Raw genomic sequence first — 26325 nt, forward strand, 5'->3', positions numbered from 1 at the left:
GTCTAATCTATATTATATTGACGTTTTATGAAAGCAATGATAATTATATCTAAACCAATGCGTTAATTACACTTTAAAAATTAGTTTCAGTAGTTCATTTCTTATAAAATATAATTAAATATGCATGCCAGTGTTTTGATAAATCGCTATGTAATGTCATGTGATAGTCGTATCATATCAGGAAAAGACTCGATGCTGAAAGAAAGAAATTTTATTTTTAATCTTCCAAATTTGACCTTAAAAATGTTTTGCATTTTTTAAATATATTTTTGGTTATCATTGTGAAAAGAATATCTTTATTCAAACAGTTTTTATGAATATTTTTGTGCTTAATATCGAAATCCGATTTCCTCACGGTGCTTTGTCCAAAACCATAGCAGCAATAAAATGCTAAAATTCAATCACATTTTATTGAAATTATTTGAAATTCTTGTTTCACATGAATTTAAAGTTGAACTCTTTGGTTTGAATATAACTTCAAACTCTGTTCACTCTGCTAATACCGTGATTCCAAATTTCATTGTTGTCTTCAAAAGACATCAATTAACACTCTTTTAATAAACAAAATCGTTTGCAGTATTATACATCTGCATGAACCATATGTTCTGCACCGGTCCGCCCACCCCGTACAGATATTCAACAATGAAATGGTGAACATATACAATGACATATTTTTACAAGAACGTTCTTACAAATGCATGCTTGCTGTCATATATTCTACTAGATGTAGTTATACAAATTTTCAACATAACTTTCTTTGAGCGTTTGGTTTTCCAAACAAACGTATATGTTAGGCAAAATGAAAAATTCAGAAATATCCAAAAAATATCATGAACATAATAATAAGTAACTGAATAAAATTATGCAAAAATTATTTGATTATGATAAAAAAATAATTTTCAATTATTTTAAACAATATGACAGTTAATAAGTCCCAAAAAATAGCACTCTATAACAGCATTAAAATTTATAAAATTAAACAGTTCCATGTTTATTTTCGAAGAATCATTTCTTCGTCCAACCTTGCTCATTAGAAGGAAAATTTATTTTTAATATATTTCATTTTTAAGTATATCAGCTAGGATATTTTTCAGATAATTTTGTAAATTATTTTAAAGTGTCCCCTTAAAATTTAATAGAAAAAGGTATCGATTGATATCATCACAAGGAAAAAAAAATTTTTTTTTTAAAGAGAAATATGCAGTATTTTCCAAAAAAAAAACTACTCACATTTTTGAGGATTTTTTTTTTTTTTTTAAGTATTCAAAATTACAATCATAACTTTACCGAGTGTCGTTTGAATATCATTTAGAAAAGCTGGATAAGAAAATATTGAAAACTAAATCAGAAGAAGCATGCAATAAAAAGTACATTTTCTTTTAAATTTCCAAATTTATAATCCTTGCGTTTTTTAGACCGACAAATATTTCAGAAATTTGTATTTCTATACAATTAACGCCTACCAACTGCAAATTAAGGATTCTGGTCTTAAAGGTACAAAAACAATTCTATTACTCTTTTTTTTTTTTTTAAATAAAACTCAAATATGTGAACTTTAATCAAAATCGAAAAAAGAACATTTTAATATTTACAACACACAGAAAAATATTAAAATGGATAACAAGACAAAGCATGCATGACAAAATAATATTTACTCATGATTCTAAATTCTAGAATAATATTATAAAGGGAAATTAATATCACCTTTGAATCGTAAAGTGTGCGCTTTATTAATAAGTCTAATATTTGAAATAAGCATCAAATCTTCAACCTTAGTGAAGACAACAAAATGAATATAGATATGTTATTGAGTCATTCCTGTTTTTTCATAAGTAGATGGACTGCTTTTATCTATTGCAAATTTGAAAATAGCAACTAAATGATAAAATCTTTTTTTAATAAATAATTCATAATCATTCATTAATAAATAATAAATTTTCAAATAAAAAACATTTATATATTCGTATGACTGAAATGATGCATTTAAGTCCTAAATATATGATAAGAGTGTAGCGGTATTGTGATACGCTCGGTTAGAACCTGGGATCTTGTGGTTAGCAGTCCCGTAACTAAACCATTATACGAAAACGATCGTTCGGGTGGAAGAGTTGTTAACTGACTTATATGCTATTCACCACAAGAGGATGCATTCATGATTAATTGTAGGGATCATTACATGAATAATATAAGACTCATTATTATTATTTTGAAATATATTATAGTAAAGATATACGCTAAAAAATAAAAATTGCTTATATTATGTTCCAATGGTTAATTTCAAAGCATGTTGCTGCTTAAAAGACAACATTATAATTCTTACAATCAGATCTTGAAACAAAGTACTTCCTTTTGATCAAACATTGGAGGTTGCAAAAGGACGCGGAGAATAAATCGACGAAGCAATAAAATCGGATTCAATTTCATTATGACAGTGAAAAGCATTAAATAATGTATTAAAATTTTCAAAACAATTTTCGAAACTAAATATGTTACCTATAGAAAGTTATCTTTTGGATTTTGAAGTAATGCAAAAGTAATTAATAAATATTTCGATTGATCAAAATTTTGATAAATTTTATCTAATTAAAAATCTAAATTTTGAAATTTTTTCTCCTTGTTGAACATCTACTGAATAATTACGACCCGAATTCGGTAGCTCCAGATTCAATTGCCCTATAGAGCGTTTTCATCGCTTTCTGCTTCTCACAATTCACAGAAAATACTCACCCCTAAAAACATTAAAATATTTACATCAAGAATTCTTAAACGAAATTTTCGTCTAGACCTAATTAGCTTTTTGTAAAATGTAAAAAATAAAAGTGTCAATATCTTGAGAATTTAGGTACCCAGGTATATTATGCAAAGTTATTTATTTCTTTACCTTGCTTTATTTCATTCAAAACTATCCAAACAGTTCATAATATAATATTTTTATTATTGGTATTACAAATAATCTTTCAACCCTTATATGTGTTTAACTTGGAATAATCACATCTCCATTTCGCTAAAATCAGATTCATTTATATATATGTTTTTTTTTTTAATTTTTGCGGGCATTTAAGAATAAATAAATGTGTCATAAGTATTGTTAAAAAATAGAATTAAATATGAAGGCTGTTTTATAGAAAACATATAAGAATAGATTTCTGTATCTTTTCATAAAATATTACCATTGAACATTTACTATGGAAGGATGAAAATATTTTGGTATAACAGAGAAAGAAATTATATTTTGTTTAAATATTTATTGGAAATGAATTTCTTTTCAAATTCAATTTTGAAATGCATTTATATTTTAACGCGTTTTAAATTTGAAACAAAACTCTTTTTTTCTTAAGTAATGAAGCATGAAATTTCTTTCAAGACTTTATTCAGTATTTGAAAAGCAAAGAAAAATTTATGGATAAAGAAAATCTTAGTAATCTTATGTCAAAATGTAAATGCAACAAAGCACTCTTGACTTCGTAACAGATGGTCATTTCTATTTTGCGCAGTGAGATTTTTACCCAAGTATTTATGGTATGGATGAATTTCGATGCAGTGTAGGATTATTATTATTATTATTATTTTTTTTACATAAAAGAGAAAAAAAATAAGTTCAATTTTTGTTGTTGTTATTCCTTTGATGGCACTCGATATATTTTAATAATGTTTAATCAAATATTTTTATATTAAGATCTTCAAAAACGTTTTGCATTATTTTTGAAGATAAGTACTTATAAAAATTTTTATGTCATATTATTAATTTAAGAAAGATTTTTTTCATAAGTTTTCTAAAGCGACATAAAACTTCTCTTACTCTAATCGTTTTCAAAATAAGGAATTCGTTAATCAGCGCAAGTTAATTCTATCTCGATCACCTGCGAATATTTCTAATCTGTCAGTGTCAAAAAAGTTATTTGTGAAAAAAGATAACAAGTGCGGGGAAAAAAAACTTTTTCAGAAGGAGGGAGGGAGGGAGGGAAAAATCAATTGAATCCATCTTGAAAACAACCGAAGAGGACGAAATAAAGAGGCTAGTTCATTGGGAGAAATTACAAAATTACAAAAGGCGAGCACTGGCGGGCACCTTTTCGTATGATATGAAGAGGATGACGTGCTGTTGCAAAAGGCTGGGATACCAGGATTCAGTCAGACAACACAAGTGAAAGGCTCACTATGATAATTTTGTATTGCTTCTTAGACGATTTTCTTGCATTTTCGTGGGTCTTTCATTTTCATTCCGATTTTGACTTGCAATTTTTGCTGCCATATTTTAAATCAGATTATCTGCTCAGTTAGCAAAAGACATTAGAAAGACATTCTGTACATATTTCAATAGTATCGGTTCTGTTTCATTACAAGAAGATATTTGCCTACACACTAAATATGTTAATACATGTTATATTGTAAAATCAGTATTTATAATTTTTGAAAATAATTGAAAATAATTTCTATTTGAAAAATAATTTTTATTTTGATTGAAAATAATTTTTATTATTTTTTGTGGTTGTTAGTAATTGTAACTAAATTACTTGTTAACGATTGTTGTAACAAATAATACATCTCATTCACTTACATCTTTTGTATTGTTTTCACTTATTTTATATCTTAATAATATGTTTCATATTAGGTCCAAATTATTCTTTACGCAGCTACATGATTTTACTCCTGAATAAGCTGATTATCATTTTTAGCATTTATAGTCTAAAGTTAACATTTGTAGTTTGAAAAAATATGTAAAACTATCGGAATACTTTTTACTTGTAGTAATATGCTCTGCTTGTTTGTTGAATAATCTACATTTTTCGTAATTAAAATTGTATTTTTACTTTTATTTTAATAATTAAGAATTTATGAAGCCAAAATTTTTACTTAAAAATCTCTCTCGTTGTTAACTCTTTCAAACATAGCAGTTTATGCAAAAATAATTACCTTACAGCGCATAAATAAAAAATTGTTATATTCGATGGAACCGTTATTTTTACATTCCAAAGCAATCTTTAAAATTTAGACAAAAATTTTTTTGGTTAAATTTTTTAAGCGGTGGTACATATTTAGTACCACAATGTTTTCTATTTTCTCATATAAAATATCAAATATTTTAATGATATCAAGTTAATCAAAATTTCACCGTTTAATATCAAATTTTTTACCTTTTGAAGTAAGCTTAACAGTTAGGATTTAGATAATTAAGAAAAAACTTATATAAAGAAATTATAACAGTAGATAATTTTATTTTTTGAACTAAGTAGTATTTTTCAAATGTATCAAGACATTTTTATTCATTATTCTTTAGTGCAAAATATTTAGTAGATAAGAAGATAAGTTTTTTTTGTGCTAAATATAAAGATACTTGGCAAACTGAATAGATCCACTCAGTACATCTTGCATTTTTATTTGTTACATTGAGCTCATGTTCTTCTAATGGTTATTTCTGATTGATGCATAAAAATCTGAATAAAAATTTTAAGAATACAAAAGGTTTTTATAATGGGGCTCACAGAATGGATTATCACTCTTTAAAAATGTCCTTTCTCCATTAAATGTTTTAAAAACGAAACTCCCATGCACTAAACATTTAGCCATAAAAGGTTCAGGAAGTAAATCACCTTATATGACAACGTTAAATGGTTTCTTTCAAATCTCAAATTAAAAATCAGAGGTGGCGTTAGTACCGGACAAGGGGGGGGGCAACTGCCCTCCTGTCGGTAAATGCTTGTCCCCTCTTCCCCAATCAGCGAGAAATTGAGAGTTTCGCTAGTAAAAGTCTTCACCGCTTGGGAACAGTTGTGGATAGCTGTACCTTAATGAATATAATAATTTTAAAACCATCTAATTTTGTAAACATTAACGTAACGATTTGAATCAGCACATTGACTACAAATGGCAAAATAATTCACAGTGTGACATGCCAATAAGATATCGCATTTTGTCAATAATTTTTGGTCAGTCGATTTAGAAATTAATGCTATGGATGTCGACGACGTTGAATCCATAAATTGTCAGATATCTGATTCAATAGTTGTTCATTAAGCTTATAATATGAGCTTTATGTGGCACAACAACCGGCAATTTAATAAGATTTTGCCAACTGTTTCGAAATTAAAATTAATACATTTTGCTCAAAAATTTGATAGAAATTTACAAATTTGTCGTAAAGACCATATACTAAGTTTCATTTGTCTAGCTCAATGCGGTATTGAGTGATCTTTCTCACAGATACAATTCAGACTATTTCCAAAAATGTGTTTTTTTGGACTCAGGAAATTCTAAAGCGTAGAGATTCATCAAAATCTCAAGTTCGAATTTTTTGACGATTACAATACTTTTTTTTTTTGTACTTTGCATCGGATAAAGAAAAAATTGAAAAAAACCTGAAAAACTGGTTGTTCAAAATATTTGATATAGACATTATGCTTTCATATCGATATTCAGTTTGGCAACAAACGACGAAACTGAGCAGACACTGTTGTGATTTTTTTATTATCATATGTGAAAGTAGCCAGGTGTTTTTAAAATAAATCTCAGTTTAGTGCTAAGTTAACATCGGAATTATTTGAAGTATGTATTGACAAGGTATGAATTTTAAAATAAATTCGTTATGTTTATGAATTCAATTTGTGGTTAAATTAAAAGGTTTTAGACACCTTAACAATGAGTCACTCCATAATTGTATTGATGAAATACATATTTTGTGGATTGAGTGGGTGAATTTTTAAGTCCTTTTTATTTGCGCTTTTATGGTTAATTGTTTCAGGAAATTATTGTAACTTACAATTGTAGTGCCATATTTGTGTTACTACTCCGAGAATTATTTGCTCAATGTAGGAGTTTATTTAATGTTAAATGTTTACTAAAGAAGTTTTTTGTAAAAAAAATTAATATCCTTTTTTTTAAAAATTTTTTAATGTATAAAAATGTATGCAACTTTGAATATTTCTATAAATAGCACTTTGGAATTGATATTAGATGTATTTCTCATTATACTTGCTTTGCAAATCGTGTGGTTTTGAAATAAATCCTTTTATGGACAACTCTCTGTCTAATGTTCGATTTGACGCATTCGTTGATTTGGAAAACCTTTTGATTTTTTTCGTTGTTCAGCATAGAGGAATTATTATTTTCCGCAAAAATTGCTTAAAATATTTATTTTTAAGGATTACATTTTTTGAGTAAATTTAGTAATACTATTTTGAATTTTATTTGAGAAGTGTTTTGTTTGTACGATTTGTATAAAATCTGAAACGATTTGTTGTATATACAATCTTCATCTTATTTGCTGTAAACACATTATGTCAAGTATACTTCTATTTCTTGTCTCTTAATTTTCTGTGTTAAGAAATAACAGCAATTTTCTGTTTAAAAAATAAGTTGATTGTAACTTGATGGAACTTTGGATACATTTAGAACGTCTATTTGGCTTATTAGCTTAACTATATATTTGTTAATATCTTTTTTAATAGTTTACTTTAACTGTGTAATTTAAGCTTGTTAAAAAATTTGATTTATTGAAATATTTAATTTTTGTGGTTGAGTTTGGTTAGTGATATAAGAATATATATATATATATAATATAAATCTATATTTATGATCATTGTTTCTGTTATTTGAGAAAAGTGAAGAACTGTAATTATTTTATGAGAGATTTATATTTTTTTGACTTGTATATTTAGAATTGCTTATAACTTCCTAAATACATTTGAATTTATTTAGTTTATATACTTAAATAAGTTCTTACAAGAATAAATAGAAACAATGATATTTCATAATAACTGTTTTAAAATGTTTAAACTCTTGCAACTAAGTGTTTATTTTATATTTTTCTAAGTACAGAGTGTCGTTTTGGATGTATGATCATTTGAGGTACTAATGTATTGATAAAAATTGTGCTTTATTAGTAATAAATAAACAAGGGATCTTATAAAGTTTTCTTTATTCATATTACCATGTTAAACCATGGCAATTTGTATTTTTCTGTAAATAGTATCTAATAATATATTTTAAAAATAAAATTCTCCTATCTTTATATTTTTTTCATTGTCAGTTTTTCTTTATCATTGGCTTACTTATTTAACTGCAACCTCTGTTGAACATAACTGCAGAGATATATGCTAAGAAGAGAAATTATTTCTTTTTTTTAAAATTATAATTTCTTGATCTTCATATTGTTATTCTGGCCAGTTGATCATCATTGGAGTTACGATGGCTATGGTTGTGGTTTAACTTCCAAATGGAATCTTAGTCTAATAAATCAATCATTTCTTATTTCATTGTGCTCTATTATTGATAGCAAGTTATTACTATTGAATTTCTGTAAATTTAAAGTTTTTTTTTTTTTAATGTAAGACGAAGAAAAACCCTTTAAATTAAGTAAGTTAAAAAAAATTATTTTTAAAACTTACTCTTGAATTTTCTTAAGACAAAGATTAAACATAATTGAAATTTCATTTCAGAATGGGATGCTGTCTTAATCTTGGCTAAAGAAAAAGTTTTAAAAATTCCAACGTGGTTTATGATAAGCAGATTTTATTGCTACATTCCCAGTTACGTCAGGAAGTTTGGTGAGCATTTCATATTCTTTATTTCATAAATATTACTTTTCTTTTATTAGAATACCTACATTCTAAAGTTAAAACAATCTTCTTTTAAATTGCTTGGAAATTGATATGTATCTTTACTTTTTAATGTCTTGTCTGCTTTTTTAGGAAGGGCAAATAATTGCATCATTTTTAGTAATGAGTAATAATGATAGTAGATAAAATTCTTAGTAATGATTGCACATAAAAAATTGATTTTGTGACATTTCAGTTTCTGTATAGTTATTTATTTTTGTATTTCCCTGAAGTTTCAAATTTTTCTAACATAAACTTAAGTAGATTTTGTTAATTAATAATTCATCTTTAAGGTTGTTCAATGTATAGTTTCTGGTATTAACTGTTGTTTGATTCTAAGCTTACCGCTTATTTTAAGGAAGACACAAAATGAGCTGGTGAGGAGCTGTGCGATTGGCTGTTCAACAGCCTCAATGTTTGTCAAGTACCTTGAAACAATATGTGCATTGGTATCAGTACAGTATGCATCAGTACTTTTTCTTACAAAAGTCTTATCTGACCTACTTTACTGCTTTGTGAAAAATGTTGCAATACATTGCTTTCCATACTTTTTTCTCATTTGCATATTTTATGTCCACAGAAAAAAAACTGTAAAAGAAGCAAGAAACAAAAAATTATGAATAATGAACTAAAAAAATGAATAAAAAATAATAGTTCTAAGTTCAGATTTAGAAATAAATACAATGGGAATTTTTGGATTGAATTGATAGATAATCAGCAACAATTTAGCTAATCAAAAATTTAGCTTAAATTAACTAGCGTATGAAAACACATTTTTCTTCTAAAGGGAGAAAAAAAATCCACTCTTAATGTTATTTAAAATTAACCAAAAATAGTTATATTTTAAAGTGTCTTTTTTTAAATAGTTTATATTAAATAATAGTTTGAATAGTTTATATTAAATTAAAACTATTTATCAGAAAGAAATATACATTTTATTTAACAGAAATGAGCTTTTAATGTACATAATAAATCCTTTTTACCTGCATTTTTCAAGTTATAATTACTGTAATTTTTGCTGTCTGAAACTTGATTAGGTGTTCTTGATGAGCTTTACTAGCCTTTTCAAAATATTAAAGTAGTAATTCCATATATATAATGTTTCTAATAATGTATATTCTTTATTTTGAAGTTATAAAAAGGTCAAACCATGAGTCAGATGTTGTCTTTCTACGATTTGACATTTTTTGATGATATGATGTGGTAGTAATCTTTTGTATGTAGCATTCCCAAAATCATCATGGTTTTTAAACTTCAAAATTTTCTTCTCAGAATATTAAATTTATATCCTTTTCAATTCAAAGACCAAATGAAGATTAGGATGCAATATTTATAAGGCTTTTACAGAATGACTACAATCTTTTCAACAATGTTACTCATTATCATTCATTACATTGTTTATGTGTTCATGAAGGAATACTTAGTTTTTCTTTCCATACCCAAAGTCCAAATTTTCTTCTTTTTTCAAAAAATCTAATTAGTAATTTAGCATAGTTTTTTTAACCTTCAGGACATAGCTTAAGCAGAAAGAATAAGAGACATTATTAATTTATTTTATCTGATTAGTATCATTTATAAAGGAATGTGATGTGCTTGAAATTTTTAAATAATACTGAATTGTCTGAAAATTATGGATTATATTAAAATTAGCATGGTTTTGTTTTCTGGCAATTTTTGTTGCCATAGTAAGTTAAATAGGCAGGATGCATAGCATCATTAAAGTACCTACTTTTGAAAACCATTTTAAAGCCACTTAAAAGTGCTTACTTTTAAAAAAAGATCCTTAAAAGTGTTGAATTTCTTTTAGAAATGCAAAGAAAATTTTTTTGCTTCTGTAGACGTTGAATACGGTAAATCAAAAGCATGGTTGTAAAGCTTTTTTTACCGATATCAAGAATGAAAACCAACTAAAGGAAAGTACTTAGCAAAGGAATCTGGAATGAAATAGTTTCAGGGTATGAATGCATATTAAGATAACACTTAATGATTTTTTTTTCCTGCTTACTCTTTCTTCAACAATGAACATCACTGTTTATTGAAAAACTCGAATGGTTATCGTGAAAGGGCAGTACAAAATATGTGCCAGGCCAAACTTGTTGCGACTTAAAAAATGCTAAATTTTTATTATTTTAGATGGTGAAAAATTTATTTTAATTATGCATGATATGCATATTTAACCTTTTATGTGTAGTTAATGCAAATACAAATTGGTCTGATCAAGGTAAAATAAAAATAATACAAGATGAATTAGATGTGCCTAAGAGTTAGATGCATACCGACACAAAAGTTTTGATGTTTTTATAACTTTTAAAAAGAAATATTGAATAAACTACAACAGGCTTGAACAGATTTATTTTCTTGTAGTTTCTACTTAATGTATCAAACAGAAAATTTCAATTACTCAATTTATATTTTGCAGTAAGAAACAAAAATAAAAATGGAAGTGCCTTAAAAGTTAAGACAAATTAACAAAAACAAGTTAAAACAAAATATACAATTTTAAAATTTTGTTGGATTTCCATTTTTTGTAACTAATTCATAAATAATGATTGTTAATTGAAGAAACAAAGTTCTGCTTAATTTTTGGTTCTGTACCAAACCAGGAATTTTCAATCAAAGCTCTGAACTCTGCAGTAGAGGATTAGGCCTGCTGTTTACATAAACTTTACAATACATAATGCCAGAAACATCTTTGATCAGATTTAAACTTAAGACCAGAGCTTAGCAATGGCGACTCAATAAGTTTAAAATGCAGCCTAAGCTATCAATGAGTTCCCACCTTGCTGCCGACTATAGAAAATCCTTGGTTCTCAGTGCAAGTCATGCCAATAGGACGCAACAGCCATCTGGTATATCAAAAAATTCCACTTTTTTCTTCTCTAAATATTACTACATGCCATATATAGTATGCGCCGAAATCTACAGTACTGAAAGTTGCACATCTGGAACATGTGGTTTCGTTTGTCAACGAGGCATAGCTCCAGCTGTATGTGTTCATAGTAGTGAAAAGGAAGTTGTGTTGTGCAGTTATTGTTAGAAATGGGTCTCTCGATTGAGGAAAAAGTATTTATAGTTGAGCATTATTTCTGCTCATACGAAGCGGTTGTGCAGTTGGACCAAGTTTGAAAAGGTAGGCAGAACAATTCCCAGAGAAGTTTAGTAAAATGGCAACAAATAACACAGTTATGCTGTCTATTGTTACGAAATTTCTCCGTTTTGGTTGTGTACTGTGTCAACGGAAGGGGAAGTCCGGTCAATCAGTAGAGTGTGTTCTACTGTGAAGATCTAACCAACAACTGTGCCAGCATTACGCGAGAAAAATCATCTCTTTTACAGGAGTCTGAATCAACCTTTGTTTCAGGATGTGTTTGAGAATCTGGGTGAACAATATGAACACTGTATACAACTAGGTGGGGCTCACTTTAAACACTTACATTACCCATACCGTAGTAAATCAACACACTAATTGTGCGTAAGTAAGTAAGTAAGTATGTATGTATGTTAATTTCTTTTGAGGAAGAATAAACTTGCAGATGACAGTAATGTAATTTTGTTAATTTTTTCATTTCAGTACTGCATATTTTGGTGCATACTGTATTTTAATACCTGAAGCATTTTGATTTGAACGTAAACTCATTTACTGTGAAATACTAAATTCTGAATTCTTCTGTCATTGCGTTTGCTTACGACTCGTGGTCTTCCAGATCTGATTTCCACATTATGTTCTTCATTTGTAGATTAAATTCAATAAATAGATTTCTTGGATCTATTCAAAATGCTAGCAATTTTGTCAGCTCATTTTCGCAACTTGCATCAAAATCCACACTTAACCCATCTCTTCCGATTGAATTTGTTGGTTTGTGGTGTATTCCCTGACTATTGTTATTGAATCTTAAAGTTTAATACCACAAACATGTGACATCATAAGTTTTACGATTTGCATATTTTTTTCATGATTTTTTTTTTCAAAAATTTGCCATGATGTCTAATTCAAATTTTTTGTTAGATGCATTAAGAATGAAGTGTATAAATTTGGTGTAATTCATTCAATATTTCTTTAAAGCAGCATCAAAAACAGCAGTATCTAAACTTTAGTGTTAGGGTGTATATTCAACATAGCAGCAGCTGCTTTAATAACAATTATAGGGAAACTTCCCTAATAATTTACACATCAAATCGTCATTCTTGTTAATATGTCATTTTGAAGCGATCTCTTGAATAATCTATTAAAGGGATTTTACTGTACTATGTTGAATTGTAATTCATTGCAGTATGTAATATGTTGCTAGATTGCTAAAATCCACTATGATGAAATTTTAGCTTGAAGCCATAAGTTTTCAATGATCAAGATTTCTTTTGTGGTGTATTTTTTTAAAAGTCCTCATCCATTTGAAAAGTGTCAGATCAATCTTGCCAAATTTTTTTAATAAAAAAAAATGTGCTAGATCTGGTGCTTAAAATTTTTCAGGGGGGGGGGGGGGAAGTGTTTCAAAATTTTTATTCCTTAGAATTTAGATTCTGCAATTTTTTAGTGATTTTTTCTTTTTTCTGTTTTTGTAGCTCTTATAGATCAATTCCCTCCACTACCAATGAAATCTCTCTCTTTTTTTAAAGGTTTGCCCTGATTGACAGATCAACACACAGCATAAACTGCTGAAGTTAGGAACATAAAATTTGACAAGAAGTTGCTTCTTATGTATAAGAGGCCCACTAAGAATGGAATTTTCAAAATTTTAGAAGTTTAATTCCAAAAATAAAAACAGGATTTTAACATGTTTCTGCCACAATGTCAAAGCTTATTATTACACAAAAACCACTTTTACACTGTCATAAAAGTTTTTAAAAAGTAGCTTTTCAATGATATCAGTTTTGAATTAATGGTTGCATTTTTTTTTCTCTAGTTTTAGTAATTTTTCAAAATTAATTTTGGGCATAATTTATAGCAATGATTTTTATTGTAATGAAATTCCAAACAATATCATTGCTTTATCTAAACATTGAGTTACATAATTTTAATGCTATTAATGTTGTGATAAAAAAAATGCTTTTTTTGCTTTAATTTAAACTTTAAAGCGGTTTATTGAATGAGATTCTTCATTTAAAGAGCATTGTTAAGTTTTGAGACAACGTGCTATATTATCTCATGCTGGCTCAACTTTTAAAAAAATGTATCTGACATTTTTTATTTTCATTTTGGATCTAACTACAGAACTAGCATCTACTTAACTTTTTTTAAAACTTAACTAGAATTTGTTACCATTATTTATGAAAACTAGGAATTATGTTTGGGATGAATTTTCTGAAAACCCCCCTCTAAAATAGCTAAATATTTTAAAGCAAGAGATTGAAAAAAAAAAAAAAAAACTTAGAAACCAAAATATACCAGCTAAGTAACAAAAACTTTTTAAAAAGCTGGAAAGAGGGAGTTTTTGGCTAAAAAAAGAAATAAAGTAAAAATCCTTTAGTTTAGAGGTTTATCAAATAATTTGCTTAAACTTTTGCAGATAGTGTAAGAAATATATTATTTAGCTCCCAAATTAAAAAACAAATTGGATTTCTATTCATTCTTTAAATATTGGGGCTCAACTGATAAATAACATGAAGTTTTCGTATTTTTTTTTTCGCATTGCGAAGATTTAAAGTATCTGTAAAATATTTCTTAACGAATGAATTATTTATTATTAGCGCAAGAGTTGCAGAACATGTTGAAAACCATCATACAAAATTTATACAAAAATATGGATTAGATTTTAATTTATGATTTTTTTCATGAGAAAACTGCTAAAGATTAGAAATAGAGAAAATAATATTTAATGATATAAAATGGCATCAAAATTTATATAAATGCAAATATAACTTCTTGAAAAGTGGGAAAAATTTGAATGATTTTGTAAAGAAAACTGATCAAACATTAAGAATATTGAATTAAAGAAATTTCATATTTTTGCAAGCAAATCGACTTTTTAGCATAGTCACCTACATCATTTTTTTTATAATCGTGTTTTTCTGTAATTTGTTTTTTAAATTAAAAATAAGAACATTTTATTTATATTTTTATATGGATTATAAAGCAGGGTTTTATTAAATTTTCAAATTGTGAAATGTTAAAAAAAATGCCTGTTATTAAACTTCCGAATTATGGAGCGATAGATAAGTTTTATAGACTTACCATTTTTAAATCTTTTTTTTCTGTTAAAAAAAATCTCAATTGGAACATAACATTATTCTTTTGTCAATTTTGTGGCAGTTTTACCATGCTAGAATGCTTTAGTTCTATCTTTATACGGCTGCAAAATATTCTGGATCTCTAAATATGGTGAATTAGCGCAGAAGAAAATTAACACTTTGCATCACAGCTATGTCGAATCTTATTTCTTGCTTCATATATACAAATATAGTAGAAATTTTTTGGCCATGCTATGTTTTTACATCAATATCGCCATTTTCAGAAATAATTTATTGGTCCAAATTAACTGGTAATTAGTTAATTTTTTAGATATTTATAAAAGATCACAGATTTTTATTATTAATCTTATGAAAGTTGACTTAATTTTTTGGTAATGATAGTTCTTTTTTTCATTATTATGTTTTTATCAAACCATTTGCTTTGCAATAGAAGATGGCATGCAAATACAGAATAAATATTAAAATTAAAAAATATATATACAGATAAAATTAAACTTGTCAATAAAATCTATGCATTATTATAAAACAAAAAGCATTCTATGCTTAGAAATTATGCAGGTTTTCGTATGCTAGCATATACAAAGGTGCTTAAAAAGTACTTAATTTTTGCAGCAATTTCCCACTACACACCCTGAAAGGGTTAAAAAATTTGTAGGAGTTTGTACCAATGTCAAATGCTTACTGCTGCACTGTAATCACTGACTAATTTTGCTAAACTGGTGAATACAAAGTACCTTCTGTTGAACTGAACCAAAATTAGAAATAAATATTAAGTTAATAGCCAAAGAATCAAAAAGAAAGATCAACTGAATCCGGCCCGAAGACTTTCTCAAGGGTCACCCTCAGGCAAGGATTCAAACCAGGGATTTTTTCTGTGAGGGGTCTGACTTTCGTCCAACAAACTGACCCCTCATGACCCGAAAATCCCAGAAAATTGAGGTTTTAGAGATAAATTAGTATCACAAGATTAAAACAAGTAAAAACACTAGCAAAAAACAATCCAAATAAAACCACAGCAAATCAAACGACAAAACACATGAAAATAGAACCAAAAAATAATATAAACACAAGGCAAAATACTTACAAATTGAAAGTACAATTCTGAATAAAACTACTTGAGGTTAAAACGTGCTATTGTAGATGCATTTCGTTAAACTAAACTAAAATTTAATTTTTTAATGTTTGTTATTCCAAAAATATAATGATTTAGAATTGAGTAATTCTTTTTGATATGTTCTATATATCTAATGAACAAATACATATTTATGAGTATATTATTTATATCAATATATGAAGTGATGCCATTTATACTGGATTATATCCAATACTGATATATCCCCTTTTTATTAGGAAATTCGCTTTATTCAAAATGTTTCACCTGTATTCAAAACATTTAAGAAAGAAACATCTTTTCCCAAACTATATCCTTAAGAGAAATAGAAGATTAAAAAATGAAGGTCCTTAAATAGTGGGTGAGCTGACAGCATAAATGTTTTTTGTTTTTTGTAACTTGTACTTCATATTCTAAATTATCAATTAACAGATTAAATAAATCAACAGAAATAGACAATTCTTATAAAATTTATTATTTTCTAAAATAAATGCTTTTTGAGTAAATTTAAAAAGTAATATTTTTTTTCAAAAAAATATATATATATATAGTTAATTTTATTTAAAGGAGTTTCATTTTTTTCAGTATGGTACAGTTCTGACTATATTGTTTGGTGTTTCATGTTATTAAATCTAATTTTGCTTTTTAAATAAATATTATTTGGCCAAATAAATTAAAGTTTAAAAAAACCTATTGAAAAATGAAAATTAATATTTGGTTTATTTAAATAATGCAGAATGTTTTTGAGAAGATATCATTCTAATGTTTATATGACTTGATATATTTCTGTGATTAAAAAGCATTGGGAATGATTAATTTAAAACACATATGTAAAGCGTCAACGTTTTCTTGATAAAGGAGAAGCAGTTGTGGAGTTCTTTAAATAAGTTTTTTTTTTTTTTCCGTTCATGATTTTTACAGAAATATTTTTGAAATTTTTTTATTCCAACCAGGACCTAGCACCAGTGTTGTCAGAACTGGAAGGCAGAAAGCTGGAAAAAGATACCATGAAAAAAATATTCCAAACTTCTATTACTTTAGAGTGGGATTTATCTGAAATGGCATTTTTGAACTGAGATAGTTCATGTGAAAGTCAGCATGGAAAAATAAGAATCAATTTTTCTCAAAAATTAAAGTCAAACCTGAGTTCAATTGATTAGAAAATAATAATTCTTAGAATGCAGAAAGATCGGAAACAAAATTACATTCCCCCCCCCCCTTCAATCTTCTTATGAAAGTAAGGGCTTTGTTTTCATAAGATTTTGTAAAGACGGAATAGCTTAGAAAATGTTTAAACATTTAAAAGCTTTATTGGTCATGGTTTGAAATAAATATTCATTATGCAAAAATACAACAGAATAATTCCAAAATGAATATATATTCAAGTGCAATAGATAAAATAACATGTTGCAATAATATAAGAATTAAAACAGATTTTTATTAAAAAAAAAATTGTTTACCTTAAAACAATACATGATATATTATAATTTATAAAATTATTTAAGTGAGAAAAATAATGTTTACTGACACAATTGTTTGATATCAGTTACATTACTAATTTGACATCAGAGACAAATAGTATGAAAATTGATTCTTGTAGATGCTTATTCAGTGAATAGAAATTATCAATATGTCTGTATAAAAAGGATTTGGTTGTGTTTTGCCGTGCTTTCCCAAAGAGAGACAATACACAAGAAAAATCTCACTAGTGTATTACATAATTCTAAAGAATTCCATTCAGTTTTTTTCTGCGAACAATAGCATCCAAAATAATGATTAAGTAAGGATTTGCTTTACATGGGAAAATAATTTAGAATGGGTTAATTCTTAAAGGGATGAAGAATGGAATGATATTTATAAACCATTCCATTTTCATAGATTGATTATTCATGATTCAGTTTTAATTTTTCTGGAGAACAGAAGCGTCATAGTTTTGATGTACGCATTATTTGGATTGATTGTTTTCCAGAGAATTTAATTTATTAATTTCATGCATTTAATATCGTTTAATTATTTCTTTAATTCATGCCTAATCTCTGTGTGCAGTCTGAAGTTTGAAATTTGGTCCTCAGAGATCTGAGAAAATTAGAATTTATATTACTTTTCTCAGAATTACTTTCAGAATTTACTTTTATTACTTTCAGAATTATACAAAAAATATTGACATTTGTAATTTTTTAGGTTTTTTTTTTTTTTTCATTTTGATTTTTTTAAAAGTAGTATGAACAAGGATCATGGTCGAAGTATGGCCATATGAAACAGAATGTTAAACTGATGAAATTGGTATTCATGAAATATTTTTTCTTTAGAAAGAACAGTACAATATGATATTGTTGCTTATTGAAATAAACATATTTGGGTTTTTAATGGTCAAATCTGGGCTATCCCAATATGAGAAAATAACCTTTTATTTTATTAACATCACAACCATGTTCTCTTTAGCAGTCTAGGATAAAACTGGCTCCCAGAATTCTGAGACGGTATTAAGTTAGTACTTTGATATTCTCCAAAAATGATATTAATTTTTGATAAATAAACACTACAACCAAATTCTTTTTAGTAGTCTACAGTTCATAAATGATCTCCAAAAGTAAGAGAAGGTAGAAAATACAGACTGATTATAATTAAATTGACCCTACTCTGACTTATATAGAACCCCTTCTGGTGGACATACTTTATTGAAACTTGGTTTATGTATTATATGGGTCATGGGGAAAAGAAAACTTCAAAAGAATGATACTACTATAAAGTACTTTTCAATGTAGAAAGGTCATTACGCAAATTAGGAATGTTTGGAAATGCTAGTAGTCAGTGCCATAAAATTATTCATTACCATGTCTTTAGAGAAGAAAGAGCAAGCTTTATTGGCTAAATTATTTGTATTAGAACATCAATATAATGGTTTAGCTGCACTGCAAGAATATCGATGCTTGAAATGATTGTCAAAGAATGGATTGAAAACGATGATTAATAAATTAGAAAAGAATTGGGAGTTGAGTGTGCTGCCAGGAAGAGAACGAAATGGATTTCAAATGGAAGTGTGGAAGGACTCTATTTCTGTGTTTGACAGTGTTACATGATTTGTTCCTCCCTTGCTCTATGGTTTGAAAGATTCTGCAATCAATTTTAAAATGGTATCTATACATGTGATGCAAAAGCTGTCCCCACAAGACCTGGAACATTGCCTTGATTTTATTTACTATTACTAATATCCGTTGACAAGGGTCTAGGAACATTTTGTAGTCAGATGCATTGTATGTATGCCATGTAATGCATTTTAACCTAAATGGGGCAGAAAATACTCAGAACTATCACATACAGGATACTGCATGTCCTAACGTTGTGCGTGAACAGTCTCTGCAATTTGATTACTTTATTGTATGGTGTGGTGTGGTTATACCACTTTTTCATTCTTGGTCCATTTTCTTTAAGGAGAATACTCCTCAAGGGCCTGAAAAGTAATCCATCTGAGATACCACTTACTGCAAACGTCTATGGCAGAAAGCCTTACAAAAACGCAAATATTTAAGGACTACTGTCTTCATGCTAGAAATTGACTTTCTGACTGCCTGGCCTCTTTACTATCCAGACTTGAATTCTTTGTGATTGTGGGATATGGAGGTTTCTGAAAGATCATGTCTATGGGGAAATCATACAGACTCTGCTTAAATTGAAAGGAAGAGTAACGCATTATGTTGCTGTAATGCCTCAAGAAACATTTCGTGCTGCTGTTAAACATTCTATAACAAGCAATTGTTACAAATGGAATGCACATTGGGCATATGGTGTGAATAAATAAAGGTGTGTGTCTCAATTTATTTTTGTTCTTTATGTGCCACTTTTTCACCTGGTGGTTGAAACTTGAATTATTATTTTTTTTATTGCAGATTTTTCCTGGTCAAATAATATGTATACCAAGTTTCAACAAAGTACATGAACCAGAACTGTCTCTACATAAATCTGAATAGCTCCACTTTAATTTCCACTTTAATTTTTTTAGTTTAATGAATTAATTACAATATATAATAAGTTCTTTTTTTAAAAAGCTTAAATAGCATTTATAAAACACTTTCAGTTAAATTTATGCAAGTTTATTATTCATCATTAGTTCTCTTTAAAGTAAAATAAAGTAATTAAAATGGCATTTTTTAAGATGTGGTTTTTGTAGGTAGTTTTAAGGTTTTATTTTCCTTATTAAGTTAAGAAATGTTATAATTTCTTCAACTACCCATTATTATTTTAGGGCCTTATTGAAATGCACGGATGCCATTAGCACTTTGGGAAACCCCTGTTCATCCTCTGTCTCATGGTCAGAATGTAAAAAATTATGAAAAGGCTAAAGTGGTAAGTTTGTCAATTGTATTTTTGTCTTTTTTTAATTCACCAGTATTCTGATACATTTGAGAAGTAAGAAAAATTGTATTATGAGAGCTTTAAATGAAATTAATGTGATTATATCTGAATATTTATTAAATTAAAATTAATTATTGTGATATGAGAATTTGATCAATCTTGCATCATGTTTGAAGGAAGTTGCTCTGACTTATACATCAAGTTGTTGCATTTTAAAATTTTTCTGAAAAATTTGATTTAATTTTAGATTTTTATTTCTATGAAAAGAAAAAAATGGCATAAAATATATTTGTATCTATTTTGATATGGCACCATAAATAGAAAAATTTGCATTTCATCAAATTGAAAAAATTTCGAATACTTTATACATTTCTTAAAATAGGTATATCAATGACTACTATGAATAAAATGTACAGTCTTGAACAACAACAAATAAAAAAACACCTTTATAATTTTATTTATTATCGCATCTACACGAAGTTGGTGTCGATGTAAATAATTCGAAGTGGACAGTTTTGTTGAGATAGACAAACTGATTAACGGAGTTAATTAACTATTATCTCGACATTTTTCCATTTTCCATTCAGTTTTCCCCCATTTAGTTGATTTTTCGTAGTGAAATTAACCTCTCAATAAAGTTTTATGGAATTCTGATGATAATTGCGAGAGTTATATGGTTTTGAAAAAACGTCACTTCCAATAATAAATGAATCTTATGAACTTCTGATGACATCTCGGAAACTATTATATATATTTATTATAAACCTTTTCACTCACATAAAGTAAATTATCATATTTCATAAAGTCATGAAATAAATATATGCAAATTTCATATTTTTTATGAATTTTCAAAGTTGAATGTGGAAAAAAGTGAATTTCAACATAATAAATTTTAACAACATAGGAGCAAAGCTGACATATTAAAATGCCAGAATCCAAAAAATTGTGCTCATATCCCAAATAGTTTTTGAAATATTCACAAAAATATTGAAATTCTCACAGTCAATTTGCAGTGCAATTTTTAAGGGATAGTATATTAAATTTGTGTTTATAGATCTAATATTTATGTAGCACGAGCTTTAATGGTCATTATAATATTGCAGTTAGTTAAATATTAAATTTATTTTCAGATCAGACGATTTTAATTTAACATGAATTTTACTTTTTTAAAAAAAATTGTTTTTTTCCTCCTCTCAGATGATATAAAATTAGATTGCAAGACAGATTGATTGTTGGAATGTTAAATTACTTTTTGCTCTTTACCGGCAGTTATCATTTGCAAGTAAATGAAGTCCACCTATTTCTTACCAATCAGTAAATTAATTAATGCTAAAATAAGAAAATTAATTAGCACCTATTACTTATATACTTAATGGCTGAATGTTGAGCACTCATTCATAAATTTCCTTAATGATAATGTACTTGGCTCAATTCTTTTGCATTTATCAACTGCACAACAGCAAGAGTGTCCAGCATTCAGGCATTCTTACAGTAGCATACATTGGTAAACTTGATAAATCTTTTATCCAGTTAACAATATTTTCTGTCTAAAAATAAAAGTTCATCCTTTTAATAAAAACCAATTATTTCATTGGTTTAAAATGTCTTTACGATATTCGCATTTCTCCAATCATCTACTTTTTAAGAAAAAAAATGGGTTAAACACATATTTAATTCGTCTTAAAAATTAAGATGTATGTTAATTTACTAGAGTGGAATAAACTAAAAAAAACTAAGTGAAATGATTTTAAAAGTAATGAAAATATTTCAATATTTAAATAAAAAAAATTATATTTTGAAAAAAGTACTGAAATTATAAATCTATGTCATGCTGTTTACTCATCCAAAATTCCTGAGATAAAAACGTAAAAAAAGTAATATTTTTCTATTAATAAACTAAGATTTTCTTAATATATGGTCTCAACTAGGTTGGGTCTTTTTGGGCAATTTCCAGCAAACAAAACAAAGTATATCTCAAGAATTACTACGAATTTCAGAATGAAATTTGATGCACTTACATACCCCCCCCCCCTGCTGAATAAAATTATTAAAAAAATTCTCTATTTTCATAATGGAAAAATGTCAAGATAATAGTTAATTAACCATATTAATTTACTTGATTGATTGGTTTGTCCTCCCATTAAACTTGTCCCCTCATTTCCATCAACACCAATTTTATGAAGATGCAATAATAAATTACAGTTACAGAGGTTTACATTTTATTTTTGTTGTTGTTGTTGATGACTTTACTAAGTTTTAGCTCATGTAGGCTACGAGAAAGGAAGGGGGTTAATTATTTTGAAGAGTGTTCCTTTCTGAAAGAATTGTATGAAAAAAGGACTGCTGCATAGTAAAATTTAAGTGTTTCTTAATTTTGTTTTAAAAAGTATGTTTTATCAAAAATAATGTTTATGTTCTGTTTTGGACATGTATGTTAATTTGAATTAGTTAATTTATAGAAAATTTATAAAATAAAAATGAACTAATTTTTTTCTCTATAATTCTAAAGTTTATAATGTTATTGTATGATTTTATAACTGATATTTTTCTTTGCTTTGAAATGTTTTGAAATCTTAATTTAAAAATTAAAATTTTTGACAAAATTGACTTTAATTATATAACTTCTCAATAAAGAAAACTCAAAAAACATTATTAAACCTTCAAGTAATTTGATGAATTCCTGCTCAAAATGCTCAAATGTATTCATATATATTGCTTGGCTTGATGTTTTGTGTTTCATCATTGAGTTATTATTGAACTTAGTGCAGTTATTTGTTTATTTATAGGTAGCCATTATATGTAAAAAAGAAAAAAAAAAAGTTCATTTCCTTCACATTATTTAAATTGTAGCATTCTGAAATGTACTTGCTTTTAAGAATGTATTAAGTTTTTGTTATTGTAGTTACCTTTTTCTTTAGAGTGCTTATTAAATAATGTATAAAAATAGTAAATGTATAATCTTATCTGGAGTTTAGCATTGTTTGTTGTATGATTGTGTTTGAATTCAGTTCTCATAAAATCACTCTTTATTTTTGTCTCAATATTTGTAGTCTCATAGTGCATTTATTTATTATTTATTTTACCATTTTATTTGCTTTTTATGTAGGACATTATTTTAATTTGTTAAATTTTGCCCAGACTATTCTTACAAAAAATTTAATTTTTTTTTTTTTGAACAAGCTTTTGCAGTGTTTTTAAAGTGTTTATGTTTTGTTTTAGCTTTGTCAAGTCCAGGTTGCCTGCTGACTGGAGTAATTTATTTTTGAACTGTATTTAAGTGAGCACCTATGATTTAAACCAGCTATAACCCTTTCACTCCTCCTCATTTATAACCTTAACTTGCTGCTTGTGTTATGAAGTTAAAAAGGGGTTAAAATAAAAAAGAAATTATGGCGGAAGATAATATTGTTTCATCTAAGTTAGGAGTACTTTATGGACTGGATGAAAATATTAACCCTTTGAAAGCTACTAATTTACTTCCTTGTTCTACAGAAAGTGAAGATAATCAAAATATGCTTTTCACTAACTCACATGCTGTATCCATCATACAAAAACTTTCTGAATTCAGAGAGCAGTCATCAAATATTTCAAACAAGTATCAGGACTTTGGGCAGCCTGAAAACATTCCATTGGTAGAAAGGAGTGTTTCCTTTCAGACAAGTTCAAATTGTGTGTCTTCCAAATTGTTATTAAACTCTAAAAGTGATATTACTGATGGCGTTTCTAGCATAGATGATTTAAATTCTAAACCAGCTTGTGATGTATCAGCTGGTACAGTATATCAAGATGATCTAGGTAAGGAACACTACACATCAACATACCCTGATAGCAGAAAAGCAGAAGTAAGTTTGCCTATTATTTTTGGTTTTGTGACGTTTCTCAATTTTTAAATTCCAATTGTGTTATTGCAAATATGTAATCATAACTTTTAAAACATGAAGATAGTTTCTAAGCTTGAATCAGTGCTTGTGGATGTTAAAAATACCTTTTATGCTTTGTTATTCAGTTATTTATAAAGGATCATCTATCTCTTTACATTTTGCATATTTTCATAAATTTTCAATATTCTTGTTAGACATGTTTCATTTCATAACTTTCTTTTTGAAAATTTTGTTGTTTAAAATAAAAGTTATGAATTATTGTATTGTAGTTTACATTTTGAAAGAGGAAAAAGTTTCTTTCATTTCTTAAATTATTCTTCCACATAAAGAATGTCTAGTGAGTTTTTTTTCATTATTGATAACTAGTTTGGTTTCTGTCTTCTCTAGTAGTATTATTTCTAGTGAAAAATTCAGAAATTTCTTTCTAGTGGGAAATTTCTGATACATGCTTATATGTCTGTGCGTAAACTGAATGATCACAGAAGTGTATGGCTTAATGAGTATCAGAAGTGTCCCAATCATACAATTATCAATTACAGGGTTTTAAGTGACAACTTTCCCCCATACATTTCGATTCACTGCAACTTTATATTTCTTAGCTATACTTATTTTATTATAACTTATATATTTCATATCTAAAAATGCTCGTCATATATTCTTAAATTTTAAGACAGAAATAAATAAGCGTACAGTAGAATAGTATTATTTAAAATAGATCAAACTAATTTTTTTTTATTTATTAAATATTCATTGTGTAAGATATTTCTTTTATAAAATTTTCACAACCCCAATTTTTCTTTGGATTAGTTATTTTGGATGTTATAATGTAGGTGTTTTAAGTATGATTTATATGTTTAATCATTAACATTGTGTTATGAAGTTGAAAAATTTCCAGCTTATACAGAAATAATCATTTTAAAATAATATTTAATATTTGCATAAACAAAGCAAATATATATATGTATAGCAAAATTGATTAAATGTCTGGTTTACAAGTTTTCAATTTTATTAAAGTATAGTGCCAGGAATGCCATTTGAAATTACCAATGGAATGAAATATGTAGCTGGAAGTATGCAAAAGAGAACCATAAGTGCATGCTTTTTTTTCCTTTTCTTTTTTTGTACCATACAGTGTAGTGACTTTTAGTTTTTCGTTCCCAAAGAGTGATTTTATGGTTAAAAAAAATTTACAATTTGCATAACCTAATTCTTCTGCATGCTTACTAGTATAATACAATTTACTCAAGAGCTTTTAATCTTATACTAATATAAATTCAGCTTTTATTGATACATTTATATCTTTACTCTTTGTCTTCTTATTTATAAATTTTTTATAGCTATTCCATGCTTCAACTGATAAACAAACTTTCTCTAAGAGTGAAGATCTTAAACAGACATTGACCTCAAGTGGTTTATTTGAAAACCATAGTGAAGCAGGTCCTGATGTTGCTGAATTCTCTGAAGAAGAACTTCGATCAGTAGCTGAGCGTAAGTTCAATTGATTGAAGATCACTTGAACTAATACTTTTATTGAAATTATAAGATTTTTGATTGTACTTAAATTGCATACTTCTGTCTCTGGTAACAATAATTAGTTATTTGCTTCTTTTGTTTTTATTATGAATATTTTCATTTCTTTTCAACACTTCTAAGCTCCTGAATAAGATGTTTAAGCTGTTCGTCGTCTTTAACGCGTCTAGCGCGTTCAAGTGAAGCGCTAGACGCGTGCTCATTTTCTTCTACGTTTTAAAACTTTTAAATGCTTTGTAAATGTTTACTTGTTTGAGTTTTTATTTTTGTTTGTTCTAATGCGGCGAAAAACAGTAGAAAAGCAGAAATTTTCGCGAACAGGAGAGGACGGCGAAAGGGTTAATTTGATGATTTTGATTTTTTAATATAAATAATTATGTTTAATTTAAGAAAAGTTGGATTGTGTTTATAATGAGATTAGTAATCAGCTAATTTCTATTTATAAGTTTTTGCCCTATTTTAGTTTTAGATTATAATAAAATGTTCTTTTAATTTTATAATGCATAGTAAAGTGCCAGTAGGATGTAGCAATCCTTCTAAAAGCTAGGAGAAGAAAAAATTAGTCTCCATGCAGGAGGGAAGGGTGTGAGAGAAAGGGTAGAGGGGAGTTCGACAAAGAGAAAGGAGTCGTGAGGCATAATAAAAAAGATGATCGGTATTTTCTTGTGTT

At 27.4% G+C, this 26325-nt stretch overlaps 1 protein-coding gene across 5 annotated transcripts in view; it reads left to right on the plus strand.

Annotated features, from left to right (window-relative positions):
• The first annotated feature begins 6422 nt into the window (after positions 1-6422).
• Positions 6423-26325, plus strand: part of LOC129960350 (transforming acidic coiled-coil-containing protein 1-like) — a 32985-nt gene continuing 13082 nt past the window's right edge. The window contains exons 1-5 of one of the 5 annotated variants that reach the window (XM_056073729.1): positions 6423-6558; positions 8436-8543; positions 20135-20235; positions 23464-24086; positions 25463-25613. In XM_056073729.1, the coding sequence (XP_055929704.1) occupies positions 23634-24086; positions 25463-25613 (604 nt within the window). In that variant the 5' untranslated portion in view covers positions 6423-6558; positions 8436-8543; positions 20135-20235; positions 23464-23633. The remainder of the gene's footprint in view (positions 6559-8435; positions 8544-20134; positions 20236-23463; positions 24087-25462; positions 25614-26325) is intronic. The other 4 variants (XM_056073731.1, XM_056073730.1, XM_056073732.1 and 1 more) reach the window with 4 other exon arrangements.

Source organism: Argiope bruennichi, chromosome X2 (assembly GCF_947563725.1).
Source record: "Argiope bruennichi chromosome X2, qqArgBrue1.1, whole genome shotgun sequence".
Classification (NCBI taxonomy): domain Eukaryota; kingdom Metazoa; phylum Arthropoda; class Arachnida; order Araneae; family Araneidae; genus Argiope; species Argiope bruennichi.